Genomic DNA, 13,864 nt, shown 5'->3' with positions numbered 1-13,864 from the left:
TTTACAAATTGAGTCTTGTCGTCTTTCTTTATTTAGAATGAAAAACTGTGGTTCGTCTAATTTAAGGCAAATAAGTAAGAGTATCCTACAAGTCATTAAAAATCAATACGAAACGAAACACAAGTGTAGACTCCATGAATCCTTTATAAATTACAACAATGGAGCCAAAGCTCCTCTATCGACTATGTTACTTTCAATCGACGGAACCAGTGATGTCCTAGAGACCAAAATGTCGCCAAGAAATAGACCAGATCCATTACCTGGGATTTTGTTGTTGTGTCTTCTCATTATCCTATACACCCCAGTATGTCTCTAGAAACTTTCAAAGCCTTCTCGTAGATTTCATTGCTTTCGTGGTATTGCAGGTTCTCAATCTTTTCTCGCCCTTCCTCATCTTCAATCTGCTGAGAGTAATGGTTCACGTCTCCTATGTTTCTCTCTGCCTCTCCAACCTTCAAAATGTTTTCCAATCCATTCAGACAGATACTTGGATCTTGACATACCAGGAGATCACATATAAAGGTTCTATGCAGCCAAGCTCCACCAAGTATCTGAATCACACCAATGCAGATAGTGAATTGATAATCAATTAGAAAAGAAAACTACAAAAGAGAGAGAGAAGAGAAGGACGACATACTTGATTTGATCATGAGAAGCACCTGAGGCCATATTTGAAATTGCCCATACAGCTTCTTTCTTCATGTCCAATTCCGTATTTTGAGCCAGATTGACTAACCTTGGAATCAAATTTGCATCAATAACTGACTGTTATCACCAAGGGAAGAGAAACACAAATAGGAAACAATTAGTGATAGCAACAACAGAAAGGTAAAATTTCGTATATGTTATGCAACTACAACAATCAAAAACTGATGCACATGATAAAGCAACAAATAACTTCTCACCTGAATTTGTTCTCTTAAGTCTGCAGTGATTCTTGAAATCGTCAAGAAAGTGTATTCCTATATGTTTTTGTCATAGTTTTGAGTAAACAAGTGGGAAAGAAGGGGTAAAACACCACAGTTGATCACACACTGAAGAATAAGTTCAAAGAGGTTTATTCAGAGCACTTCGTTGTTTGGTTACAAAATCTAATCACAACATTGTAAACCAAGGAACATATAACAAAGCAAGCACTGAGTCCTCTCTACTAATAGGTGGTGTAGTGATATAAACATTCTATCAATTTGATAAACGATAACTCCAGAAGATTGGACAAAATAAATAAAATATTAATTACATACTTGGATCTGGTGACTATATTTACTAACAATAGTGCCAATGATATGCAGTACAGGAATAAGCACAGATTGGGAAGGGCGTCTGCAAAAGAAAAAAGTTTGTCAGCCTTGAGTATCCAAACATGTCACAAAAGGGTTAAATATATTCTGACACGTACTAATTAACTGGAGATCTTCAACTACTTTTGGGACAAAACCAGCCTCGGTCACACCCCGGATTCCATCTTCTGAACCATCACACAGAAACCGAATCACCGAGCAAACATTTCCCAAGACTTTCTCATCATATGAATAAAGATGTAGTTCTAGTGCATAATTCACCTGTTATTCAATGCATTCATATGTTAGAAGTAGTGGACGGATACAAACAGAGGAGAGAAAGAGATAAATAGATAAGTAAGAAAGACCTGTTCGAAGGTAAGCCAAGGCTTGCCACGATACAAGTGACACAAAGTCAGAGTGGCAACTCTGAGCGTCGAGAAGTGAAGTAGTATCTTTGGAAAGCTGATTCAACAGTGGCAAAATGCCCCACAGTTAAGAACATAGTTACGGTGTACTGAATGAGCAGAAACATTACCCAGTGCCCCTATAGCCTGCAAGAATAATGTCAAAACTCATATATGTGACAAAGCATAATTATATCGAACTATATACAAAGGTACAAATGCTTACCTGCTCACGGACATAATATCTATTTGAAGCAATATGATAAGCTTCACCGTGTGTACGTGCGTAAGAAGAAGTCACATGGGATTGGCACGTGTGAAGACAGTTGAGATATTATTTGGATAAGGGAGAAAATGATAATTTCGAGTGAAGAATAATATCTGCAACTAACTTGTTTGCAGAACGAGTATAAAGTCTTCTTTTATTCATCTTAGAACATTTATGTAATTTGTTGTATGACTTTCTCCTGCGTGAGGATTTGAGGAAGACGAACTAGAGAATATGATGCTCTAGGCGTGTTCTTGTACAACGTTTACAGAATCAATAAAGTTTTGTATCTTCATTCTATCACAATAAGCTTGACTAAGCTTGGAACAGCATTGTGAGAAACTACCAGATCCGGTTTAGTAACAGCAATGTTTGTTAAACCGCAAGCTGCCTGATACTAGAAAAGATCATTGAATACAATGGGAATCAATGATTACACTGATGATCATGAATATCAAATATTTGATTAGGGGAAATCTTCTAACATGAAGCATAGAGAAATCTTCCACGCCACGAAAGTGAACAAAACGACCTATAACTCCAGATCGTATTAGATGTTAGATGTTAAGTATCAAGAGGCCCTATTCCTGGCATTCGAGTTTTATGATAAATGACGAATCTTTGCAAGAAAAGTAAAAGAAAGTTTTACTCTTTAAGAGAAACTTGTTGATCTTGGCAGCGGATTCAAGCTGTCTTGAAGGATCACTTGAGAAAAACCCATCGAGGAAACACGTAACTTCTGAGAACATGGTGTTATGGATGAAGCTTGGGTTCTAGCGACGTCCACCTCTTCAAAACAGTTAACGAAACTTGAAGAGAAATCCTAGAAATCTCAACTGAGGAGTGAAAGAGGCAGAGAACTTTTGCAAACGAGCAGAGCAAGATTTTAAACAAACATTGTTAGCAGAAAACCGGTTTGGTGTGATTGAATTTGGATTTAAAGCCGGTTAAATCCAAATCAATTTAGTTTTGGGTTTAACTCCGGCTTAATGAAACCGCGGATCAGACGATATCCCCCAAATCGGAGTGAAATTAGGGTTCATGCGATATTCTAACCTTACAACCGCCAACGCCAATGATGGGTTTTGGTTGCACCACAATCATAAGCACAAGTCTTGTTATCAATAACACTAATTTTGTTCTGTTCGACGATCATCTCTCCAGCTCTTATTTTCATGATTCGAAAACAGAGATCAATAAAGGAATCAGAACCTGGTAATTAGCGGTTTTGAAAATCTCATGCCAAAAACCAAATTTGTTCCAAAGGAGTGTTGTTATTAGAGAGAAAGAGAGATTTTTAAAATGAAGGATGTCAAACATTTTAAAAAACCGCTATTTAAAGGCAATAGATTTTTAAAAAAGAAACGTGGTTCTGTCTATTTGAAGGCAATAGATAAGAGTAACCTAAAAGTCATTAGAAATTATCACTGCAAAACATTCAAACAAGTTGTAAAATTAAGCACTTAATTTTGACCTCTACCCAAACTTTTACACTAAGCTTATTCACAGATACCCCCACCATAGTGTGTTGTCCACAACTCCCAAACCAAACCAAACCAATAAAATAATGAAAAAAACATTGAAAACAATATAACTTAGTAAGAAAGAGTAAGAAAGCTCCAAAAGAATTACCCTGTTCACTTTTTACTACCATACTTCATCGTCCCTCCTCTGCAGCTGCATAGCTTCTACTTTCCCTGACTGAAGAAGACACATCAACTATATCTTCCTGTGCGTTGCTGCTTCTTGCTCCCCAGTTACCATGCCTAGCTTCTGATCGAATCGTCGGTGCTCTCTCACTAGACTCGACTCTCATAATGTCAATATCGATTTTCTGATGCCCTGAATCACTTCCATGTTCTACATTAGAACGTTGCTGTAGGTTCATAATATCTTCATCGATGTCTAGCTCATCTTCCACCTTCTGACGCCGTTCCTCCCTGTTTTCTTCATCTGCTTCTTCTGCTCGTTCCCATGTCGTAGCCAATCTAATATTCCTCGGTGATTCTTCTTTGACGAACGCTCTGAAGTCATTCCTCGACGGTTTACCTTTTGAGCAAAATATCTCAAAAAAATTGTTTGAACAGCCACGGTTATAAACGTTGATTCTATTGTCTGATCTGTACCGGAAATTCTCATAGGTCGTCTGTTAAAAATTGCAATGTGAAGGTATATCAGATGAGACACAACTTACTACTGAATGAATGAATACTCAGAGCAGATCAAAACTAACCTGGTTTGTGGTAATGAGGTACAAGTGAAAACCAGTAAGCCCTCCAACAAACCACAGAGATATAAAGCAATATATCATCAGCAATACCGCCCAGGGTGATTCTCTCATTGCCCTCCACACAGTGCCTTGATGGTTATCCATCATAACTTTGACGTATAAAGCAGACATCGAAAAAAGGTAGATGCAGAGAAGAGTTGCAGAGGAAACAAACATAAAGAAGTACCTATAGTTTCTCTGCCCACAACACACACACAAATGTCAATATGTATCTGCATATCTTCCTAGTTTAATATGATTGTGAATAAGCTTACCACTCCAATGCATTGGCCAACCCAAGGGCAATGATGATCAAAACGCTCAACGCAGTTGTTGCAAATGGAACAATGGGAGCAACGAGGAGGCCGGTAAAGCATGCAGGTATCGCAATATTTAACTCTAACAGGAACACCATAAACCATGACTTCCTTGGTCCTAGGAATTTGAACAGTGGGTGTTTGTCTTCCATCACTTGATATAGTTGTATCATAGCATATCTCTTCCTCTGGCGGATGCATATTTCTTGGAACGATTCCGGGATCCCGCGCAGAAGTGATGAAGAGAAGGATCAGTACCTATCAAAAAAAATTTGTGATTTATAGCATAAATGAAGGAAGAACACACTAAACCAGCCCAAGTAACCAAATATCAAAAGGGCATTGGAGGAAGACTTACAAAGACAGTAAGGAGAACTCCTGCCACTAAGAAGGCATGTCCAGCGTTGTTTGGTAAGAGCTCTTGGCGAAGATGTGTTGCAACAAATACAGAGAAGAAACAAACTGGAGTAACAATGAGCAGTATGGTAAAAGGAAGAGACCAAACATCTGGCCCAAATATCAATCTCCCACCAAATAAAAACTTCTGCAAAAAGAGCAATAAATGGAGAATGTAGGTTTGATCATTGAGAAGAGAAAGCTTATCAATCATCAATGTCGTAAAAATGTGGGGTAACATTAGCCATAAAACCAAAGAGAATCTAACGAAATAAGACATTTAATCTCACTTAAGAGGCAATGATATAGCAAATGAGTTACATTATGTTACCAAAAGCTGATAAAAATATTTGAAATTAACAAAAGGCAATCAAAACATTAAAGCCACCAGGATCTCTCATAAGCTCTCTAACGTAATCTAATTAGAAAACTTAACATGCCTTAGTGAACTCATAAAAATGTGGCCTTTAATAAAAAACCTAAATAGATTTCTTGAAAAAAAAAAAAAAAAAAGAGTAAAATCAAGAAGAACCTTACATTGCTTCCCTTCCAGGCTTCGAAGACCCGTCTGGCCATGAGAAATCAGCGAACGGGATCAGAAGAGAATCCTCGCTACACGAATTGGAGGATCCTGCTGCGCCTATTCATTTCATCAGAATTAGAGGGAACCAAAACCTAATTTGCAGAACATTATGTGTGTGTAGTTTTGTGTGTGTGTGTGTGTGTGTGTGTGTGTGTGTGTGTGTGTGTGTGTGATCTCTTCTCTCTCTATCTCTCTTTCTCTCACACAGACAAACAAAAGGCGTTTCGTGTTTCCGGATGATTGTTGTGTCTCCCAAGACGAACATTACGGTTTTGTTCCCTTTATCTAATTCTTTTTTAATTACGTCGTCATTACATTAGTACTGTTTTAACTTAACTTAAAATTGTCTTTATTCCCCCATGTTTTTTATTAAACTGATCCGCACCAGTTTTAGTCAGACCGCTCCGGACCAAGAATCGCCGCCGAATTCGCGTTGAACCGGTGTTTGGTCTGGTTTGGCTAGGTGGAAACCCAGATTAATTTGTAATTTGTAAACAATGAATATGGTTATTCAACATCCTCTCTTATTAATTGCGTTGCGTGTAGGTTTATTTGATATATTTTGATAAAAATTATATATGATTGATTATGGTAATAAAATATTATCTCATAAAAAAAATTAAAATTAGTACTAACGAAAAAAATTAAATTTCAGATACACTATTTTTAAAAATATAAAAATCAGTTATGTTATAAAATCAATCTGATAAAAAAATCATAAATTTAACTTGACGTCCAGGCGAGGCAAATCAAACTGATGACAAAACAATTTTATAATCATGAATTTAACTCGTTTTCATATTTAATTGATCGCTACCACCTTTGTTTTCGTGTTTTTTATTCAATGTTTCCTTATTCTTTATATTCTTTCTTGTCATTTTCATTGTCATATTTTGTATTAATTGTCATCTTAACCATTACTGTTTGGTTCTTCGTTATACTCTTTTTCTTCTTCTTCCTCGTCAACTTCTTCACATTCTTCCACTAAAAACCTTTTTTTTAGACTACCACACAACTTGTTAACCCATCAAACTCCAAGAACAAAATCATTTCTTTTCTCATAAAATTTGTAAAATTCATGATTACCAGCATAGTCAACAAATGCACTCAATTATTGACAATTTTATCCATATACTTATTTGGTTTTAGATCCACGCGTTTAGAAACTTCTCAAACCAAAATCCTTACTTGGTTTAATATTTTAAAAACATAATAAAATATACTAATAATTATTTATTTAATATGAATCATATGATATATAGAAATATGAGTACACTATAAGAACATAGTAATTATAAATAAATAATATCAATTATTTATATCATCAAATAATATCAACCATATCATATTATCAAATAACTGTAACCGTATATAACAGTAACCGCTTGAACCGTAACCGTTTTTAAACGTAACCAATTTACCGTTTGTTAAACGGTTCTGGTTAAGGTTATAAAAATTTATAACCATAACCGATGGTTAATAAACCTTAACCGTGACAACCGTAACTCTGGTCATGCCTATGTATAGCTAATAAAACATGTGTGTTTGTCGTCCATCTTTCTTCTTTAAATCTCAAAATTTGACTCAAACATCAAATTAAGGTCTTGCGATGTCAATCCTTCTTCCTTATACCCAAAAATAAAAATTAATGAAAGAATATCAACTCATCGCTAAAATCATACACAAAAATATGTTTTACGACTCATAAGAAATAAAAAGCACAAATATAAATAAATAAGATAATTTATGTTTTGCATCAATATTTATAATATTTTAAACTTTTAAAAAGTTTCGAAATATAAAATTTGAATCTTTTAAAATTTTCAATATTTATAATATTTTAAACTTTTAAAATTTAAAACTTATAATATTTAAAAACTTTTTAAAAGCTAAGAACTTTTAAAAGTTTCAATATTTATAATATTTAAACTTTTAAATTTTTTAAATATTATAATATATTTTTGAAACTATTTAAAGTTTTAATTTGATCAAATAAAAAACCAGATCAACCCAAATAAAACTTTTAAACTTGGACGTCTGATAAATCAAGCTTTCCTGCTCATTCGTTGTTGGAAGCATATTAATCTTATTTATACTGGTTCTGAACCATTGTCTAACAAATTTCTAGCCGATGTGGGATATTGTGCTTAGTTCTTTGATTTCCATAAATTTAAAATTTTCCTTTTTCTAAAAAATTTTAGAAATTTAAAAAATGTTAATGAATGACATGTCAAATTATGATAGGTTGTTTAAAATAATTCTTAATATAGAAAATTCTGAAAATTGTATAAAATGTTAATACGTGATATGTCAAATTTCTATTGGTTGTTTGAAATCCTATATGGACGCTTTTAGGAGCTTATAACTTCTACTTTTATTTAGTATAGATTCGAAAGTACATTTTACAAAATAACCTTTTTTTGTAAATTTACATAATTAAACTCTTATCATTTAAATAAATATCAAAATTTTATGTTATTATTTGTAATATAATCATACTTTAAACTAGTATCCAAAAAACATACTTTAATTAATTTTTAAAAAAATAATATCCAAATTTTAAATATTCTAAATACTTTAAAATTGCTAAAAAAAAGTTTAAATTCTTGCAAATCATATTATAAGACGGGTTATAGACTTATAGTTTACATAGTTTTTACACAAAATACTTTAGTCTAAAAACGACAACTCTTGGAAAATAAAAACGACAACTTGATAAAACTAAAAATTAGGCATGGAACGACAACTATATTAAAATGGATAGAGTATAAACTTTCTAGACTCACCACCACTCTCATACGTTGAACAATAATAAATCCATATCAACAAAATAATATAGAAAAAAAAAAAGAAGCAATTAATATTACATGATACAACAAACAGCTAAACGACAATCCAAGCTTAATCATCAACACAATAGTCAATTTTCGTTCTTGCAACACCACGACAATGTTTGGTTTATCTTCCAACGAGCAGCAAGCTGATCCCTTTGTATCTTGACAAGAGTACCACTTGTTCAATATGTCTACTACTTTGTTTAGATAACAAAGTCTACTTGCCCATTGCTGTTTTCTTAGATATCCTGCAAACAAAGAGTCTCATGTCCTCGATTCTCGGCTTCCATCTTCAATGACTTGAGGTAATCAATAGCCCTATCGATGACTAAGATCGGGTCCACCAATTCCTCCCCGGGGACTATACTGCGCAAAAGGCTTACCGTCTCAAATATCTTCTCTTCTCCTATCTTGTTGATAGACAGCTTGGAACGTTTCAGAAAACTAATCCGTGTGTCTTCACAACTACCGCAGCTCGATTCATTGTCAAGCATTTTCTCACTCGAGGTTTCAAGAAAAGGTGCTGAGCTCTCGAGTATCTTTCTCTTTTTAGCATGTAATGATTGTTCATAGCTTTCAACATTGAATGTTTCTTCTTGGTCCCTATGGGCTGATGATACTAGAGTGCTTGGGCTTGTAACCTCATCTTCTTCAGAACAATAGTCACTCTCGTCTTCGGAATAAAGCAATGCATTTAGTTCTTCCGTGTCCTCCTTCAAATCCGGTTCGCTGTTTCCTTGCATTCCTTGACAAACAAACAAATCTTTGTTGGTTATTTTGATTTCTTCCTTCATATCAGGACAGGCAGGTTGTTTCAGGGCCTCAAAAGATTTCCGGATATCCGAAGTTAGCAGCAGAGTTGTTTGGTCGCCTGACTGATGAAACACTAGAAACCTCTTCTGACTACATTGGCCTTCAGCTTTAGGAATAACACTATCTACGTTAAGAGGTACCTGCTTCATACATTGATTTTGAGGAGGCAAGAACTGCTGCTGAAGGTGGGATGACCAATTAACCCAACCATATGACCCGTTAAAATAGGATCCGCGAGTAGAAAACATGTCGGTGGTGTCGCCGCAGGTTTTAGATATTAAGTTCAAGTCTTGCTTCCCAAGTTGAGACAAAGCTATGGAAGACGATGAACTCAAACGCTGAGTAGGAAACCACAAACCACGTTCTTGTCCCATCCAACACTAAACAAATCAACTGTCCCAAAAAAAACAGAGGACATTAACTCAAACCAATCAGCTATCTAATCAAGAATGGGACGCCCAAAGAAAGAAACTTAAAGATAATGTGTGCCAAGTCTTCAACTTACCAATTAAAACGAATAAGCTTTGTTCCCCTTCCCTCGAGAACACAGCACGAACAGAAGACTTAGAATAACAATGACAGATATAGAAGAGAGCCACTCTACGTGACGGGCTTCAACAACTGACGAAAATATTCAGCCTGCAACAGCATCAAAGCCAAAACAGAATCAATAAAAAGAAGAAAAAAAAAATGTATTGCATTCAGAGACTGTTTGTAATAATTAACAAGAAACTGATTCAAACAAGAACCTGGCAATCTTGGAGAGGTTGAAAGCATGCAATGACTCTAACTACGATGTTTCCTGCGATACCGTGTTCGTGTTTGAGTGTCCGAAATCTTGTCTGTCCGGCTGATTGACAAACCATAACTACTTTCTCACCAACTGGTTCCTTCCGTTAATCTCCCAAAACAGAGTATCCAAAAAACACAAAGCAAGAAATAAGGCAAACGAAAAACTCAAATTATTTGGCGGATGAAGCAAGGCACTGTGAAGAAAAAAGACGACCCCATTACTCAAAAAAAAAAAACATATTCTGTGTCTGTAAGATCTCAGTAATGAATGGCGAAGAGAAGTGAGCGACGAGGAAGATTATATAATAATGAAAATAAATGACAAAACTGACCTTGTATATCATAATAACACGGATGCGTGCGTGCGTTTAAAGTGTAGGTGTAGTGATGCCACAGTGTTTACCAAATCCAATAAGCTTTGTAAATTTTTATTCGTTTTCAGTTTTTTTTTTGGTTTAAATGTTTTTTTTCTTTTTTCAAATGACACAACGTTAATCCCTTTTTTTTTTATTTTGACAACAACGTTAATCCTTACAAATTAAAATATGGTCAATCGACAAAATATACCAAAAGAATTCACACCATATATACATGCTTGTTAAAATCTCTATATAAAATCAATAAGTTTGCTAAAATCAACATATATAAACTGATTTTTCCTTAAAATATATACACTATCTCCTTAAATAAATGACTCAACATTAATATAGATAAATGACACAACATTAATACAGCATCTCCCTAAACAACATTAATATAGATCTCTAAAATATAATATTTTCTTCGTAACTTTTTTGAAGAAAAAGAAATACATTGAATTCTATCTCTTATTTTTGGTAACGTAATATTGTTCCACAAAAACAAATTTTGATATAAATTTGTTCACATGTCATAAACAAACATAATATACAACCTAAATTATTAATAATTAAAAAATATAGGCTCGCGGTTAAAATCTAACCTTTAGTAAAAATCATTTAATTAGATGTTTTAATCGTTCAATTTATTTCATTTTGAAGACTAACTATTTAGCATATGTAATTCAAAGAACGAGTTATCTAGCCATTTGTGGTCAAAGCATGTTTAAAATTATATAAAGACTCACTTTTGTCTTTGTTGCTTTGTTGGTTCCGTCCACGGTAAGAAAGAAACGGTGGTGAAAGATAGTATCCAATGTGAAAGAAGAGGAAGATCCAATCATTCATTCCTCAATACTCGTTTGCAATGGCTTGACCGTTCAAACCCCCAAATCATTTGTTCTTTCACTTTTTTTTAGTACCTTTTTGCACCCTCCATTTCCATCTTCTTTGGGTTTCACAATATGTTTTGTCTTCCCGTTTTGGTTGGTCTATTTTCATATGGATCTCCAAAAGTCTACCAAGGGGAAGAAATATAGCTATTGTACTTAGTAAAATAGGATGGATTTTGTAATGATGTGAGTTATTGGGAGTATTGAATAATTTACTATTGAGATCATCAACTCGATGTTTATTCACATATTACCAATTCACAATATTTTTTATTTTGAACAAAATAGGTAGATGTGTATTCACTATTCAGTATCAACCATCAGCCATACTACTGTATAAGCTAAGTCAATGACCTAATGCATGGTAGATTATTTATCATATAAAAATTTGGTGTCAAAATTATCTAAACTTATTAATCCTCAAAAGAAATAGACATGTTCTCCTTGTCAGAAAAATGGCACTTGCTACTAATAATTATACCCGAATTTGTTTTTATTTGATAAGAAAAGAAATCTTAAATTACATTGATAGGTGTAGACGACCCATGATTTAGTAACCTGAACCAAATCTCTCATGTACAGATAAGTGAGATCCTGTTGCCCACAATCATACAAGCACAGTGCCATTTTATATTGACCACGCTATTGTATTATAAGATTATACAGCAACCATTAGGATAATATAAGTAATCCGTATAGTATAAATTAGGATTAAAATTAAAAGTAGATACACTTAATCCCTTACTGACTTTAATGGTGTGCAGGGCCCCAAAACAAACCCTCCACCGTTTCTATATGTCTTTAAGCAATCATATCGCAGGTCCACCATTTTTTATCTTTGCCTTATTTTGCGTGGTTAAAGAAAATACTCACATAGTCACATACGCACGTATTTTAAAACTTGTACATTAAGGTCAAAACACATACAAATTACAAACATATTAGAAAACACAGAACTGACTTAATATCAAGATCATGTAATCACATGTTGGACATGAGTGCTTACAAGTTACACCATCTAGCTAGGCATCTATCTAGTTACATGGTCAGCCAGCACGGTCGTGCTTACACCATCTTCTACCTAAAGGCTATATGGTCATATATATATATTCATAATCCAAATCTCTATTAAAAAATAAATGTTACATAACAATAACATGACTTCAAGTCTTCAAGAATGAGTCATGACCTTTTTTTTTGTAATAGTTTTTTTAGAATATATTTAAATTTAATTTCCTTCTAAGTGAAGGAAGACACGCATGGGTGCTGAGCTGAAATTCTTTAACTCTTAGATAAAGCAATTAAGTGGGTTTATATAATTAAGTATACGATTCTAGAGTTGTAGTTGAGCCTCAACTGTTGAGGAGACGTACTGTTCAATTATTTCTTTTGAAATTATATATATATTCTAACCCATATTTTCGAACTTTTGTGTTGTTTAGACCTTTTAATTTTGTTATGGTTGATGTAACAAGGAACATGAGATATTAAGATACATAAAAGATGAAAAAAGAAGAAGAGCACCATGAGTTATATATGTGATGCTTTATTTGAAGAGGATAATACATATATAATATTGAACGATCAAGAAGAATAGTGAAGGTTTTGGTGGGGACAACAGACCATGGATTGGAGCCATTTGGTACGTGGATTCTCCAACAAAATCATCCACGCTTCAAGCAATTTAAAAGCAACCAATACATACACTTAACCACCACTCTAAAGTTCCATTCCTCGGTACTCAAGTCAATTCAGTTTTATAATGTATCCCATACGTATAACGGTATAAGTATATGTATAACTATAGAATATAGATACATGGTTCTATACGTATCAAAAATAAGAAAATATAGACATGGTTGGGTCCATTTTTCATTTTACTCCAAATAGAACAATACATAGTGGATTTCGGGACTTGGTCAAGTTCATAGCATCATGGAACACATACTGACTACTATAGCATGCCTAATCGTTTAAACATGCCAATACCGGTTTCTTCATGTTGATCAAATCAAGATTAGAACGATAGGCTTATGGATCTGCCTCTCGCGTACTACATGGATAACATAACTTAATACATAGGCTATCAAATGATACTGACTCATTATAGAAATGGATAGAGATATTTCCATCAAATAACAAAGTGTCAATACAAATGAGTAACCTTATCTAATTGATTCTAAAAGTGTCGATACAAATTAATGCATCGATTATATATAAACTGTCATAAATATATCCATCAATTGTAAAAGGGTCAATAAAATTGAGTAACCCATCATCTATCTAACTGATTCTAAAAGTGTCTATACATATTAATGAGTCGATTATAGAAACCGATATAAATAGAACCATCAAATTATATAGTAAATGATGCTATTATATCGATTATTAGAAATGATATAGATATTACGACATTTCAAACCGATGTACAGTAGATAGTTTGGGTTTGTTTTCACAAATGATGTACAACATATAGAGAGAATCGAAATTCACACTCAAATCTCCTCTTCGTTATGAACAAAGAATCCCACTAGAAATCAAAATGACCAATGTAAAGCTTTGATGGGCCGAACATTCAGAAAAATGGGCTGAACATTCTAACTTAATAATATCCTAGTCAAACAAATAAATAATGGTTGGTACACTTTAAATTAAT

The 13,864-nt window shown here is 33.8% G+C and overlaps 2 protein-coding genes and 1 pseudogene across 3 annotated transcripts; all 3 read right to left on the bottom strand.

The window, feature by feature from the left end:
* Positions 1–38: 38 nt before the first annotated feature.
* Positions 39–2,704, bottom strand: LOC104725512 (importin subunit alpha-1-like; annotated as a pseudogene).
* A 645-nt stretch (positions 2,705–3,349) lies between these two features.
* Positions 3,350–5,822, bottom strand: LOC104725510 (putative protein S-acyltransferase 9). The gene is made up of 5 exons (XM_087475963.1): positions 5,475–5,822; positions 4,900–5,085; positions 4,500–4,799; positions 4,189–4,422; positions 3,350–4,101 (listed from the first exon to the last, which is right to left on the bottom strand). The coding sequence occupies exons 1-5, from the start codon at positions 5,511–5,513 to the stop codon at positions 3,613–3,615; spliced, it is 1,248 nt and encodes a 415-aa protein (XP_087332089.1). The 5' UTR covers positions 5,514–5,822; the 3' UTR covers positions 3,350–3,612.
* Positions 5,823–8,248: 2,426 nt separating this feature from the next.
* On the bottom strand, positions 8,249–10,298 carry LOC104725508 (transcription factor bHLH145). Of its 2 annotated transcripts, XR_015572854.1 has the most exons (3): positions 9,917–10,298; positions 9,673–9,806; positions 8,249–9,560 (listed from the first exon to the last, which is right to left on the bottom strand). XR_015572854.1 is itself a non-coding variant. In XM_087475962.1 (2 exons), the coding sequence occupies exon 2, from the start codon at positions 9,539–9,541 to the stop codon at positions 8,594–8,596; it is 948 nt and encodes a 315-aa protein (XP_087332088.1). In that variant the 5' UTR covers positions 9,542–9,560; positions 9,673–9,809; the 3' UTR covers positions 8,249–8,593. The 2 variants fall into 2 exon arrangements, 1 of the variants encoding a protein (XP_087332088.1); XM_087475962.1 differs by lacking the exon at positions 9,917–10,298 and having other exon boundaries at positions 9,673–9,809.
* Between the last annotated feature and the right edge of the window lie 3,566 nt (positions 10,299–13,864).

Source organism: Camelina sativa, chromosome 11 (assembly GCF_030686135.1).
Source record: "Camelina sativa cultivar CO46 ecotype springtype chromosome 11, ASM3068613v1".
Taxonomy (NCBI): Eukaryota; Viridiplantae; Streptophyta; class Magnoliopsida; order Brassicales; family Brassicaceae; genus Camelina; species Camelina sativa.
Note: the sequence above shows the minus strand (reverse complement) of the source record. Positions and strands in the feature narration are given on the sequence as shown.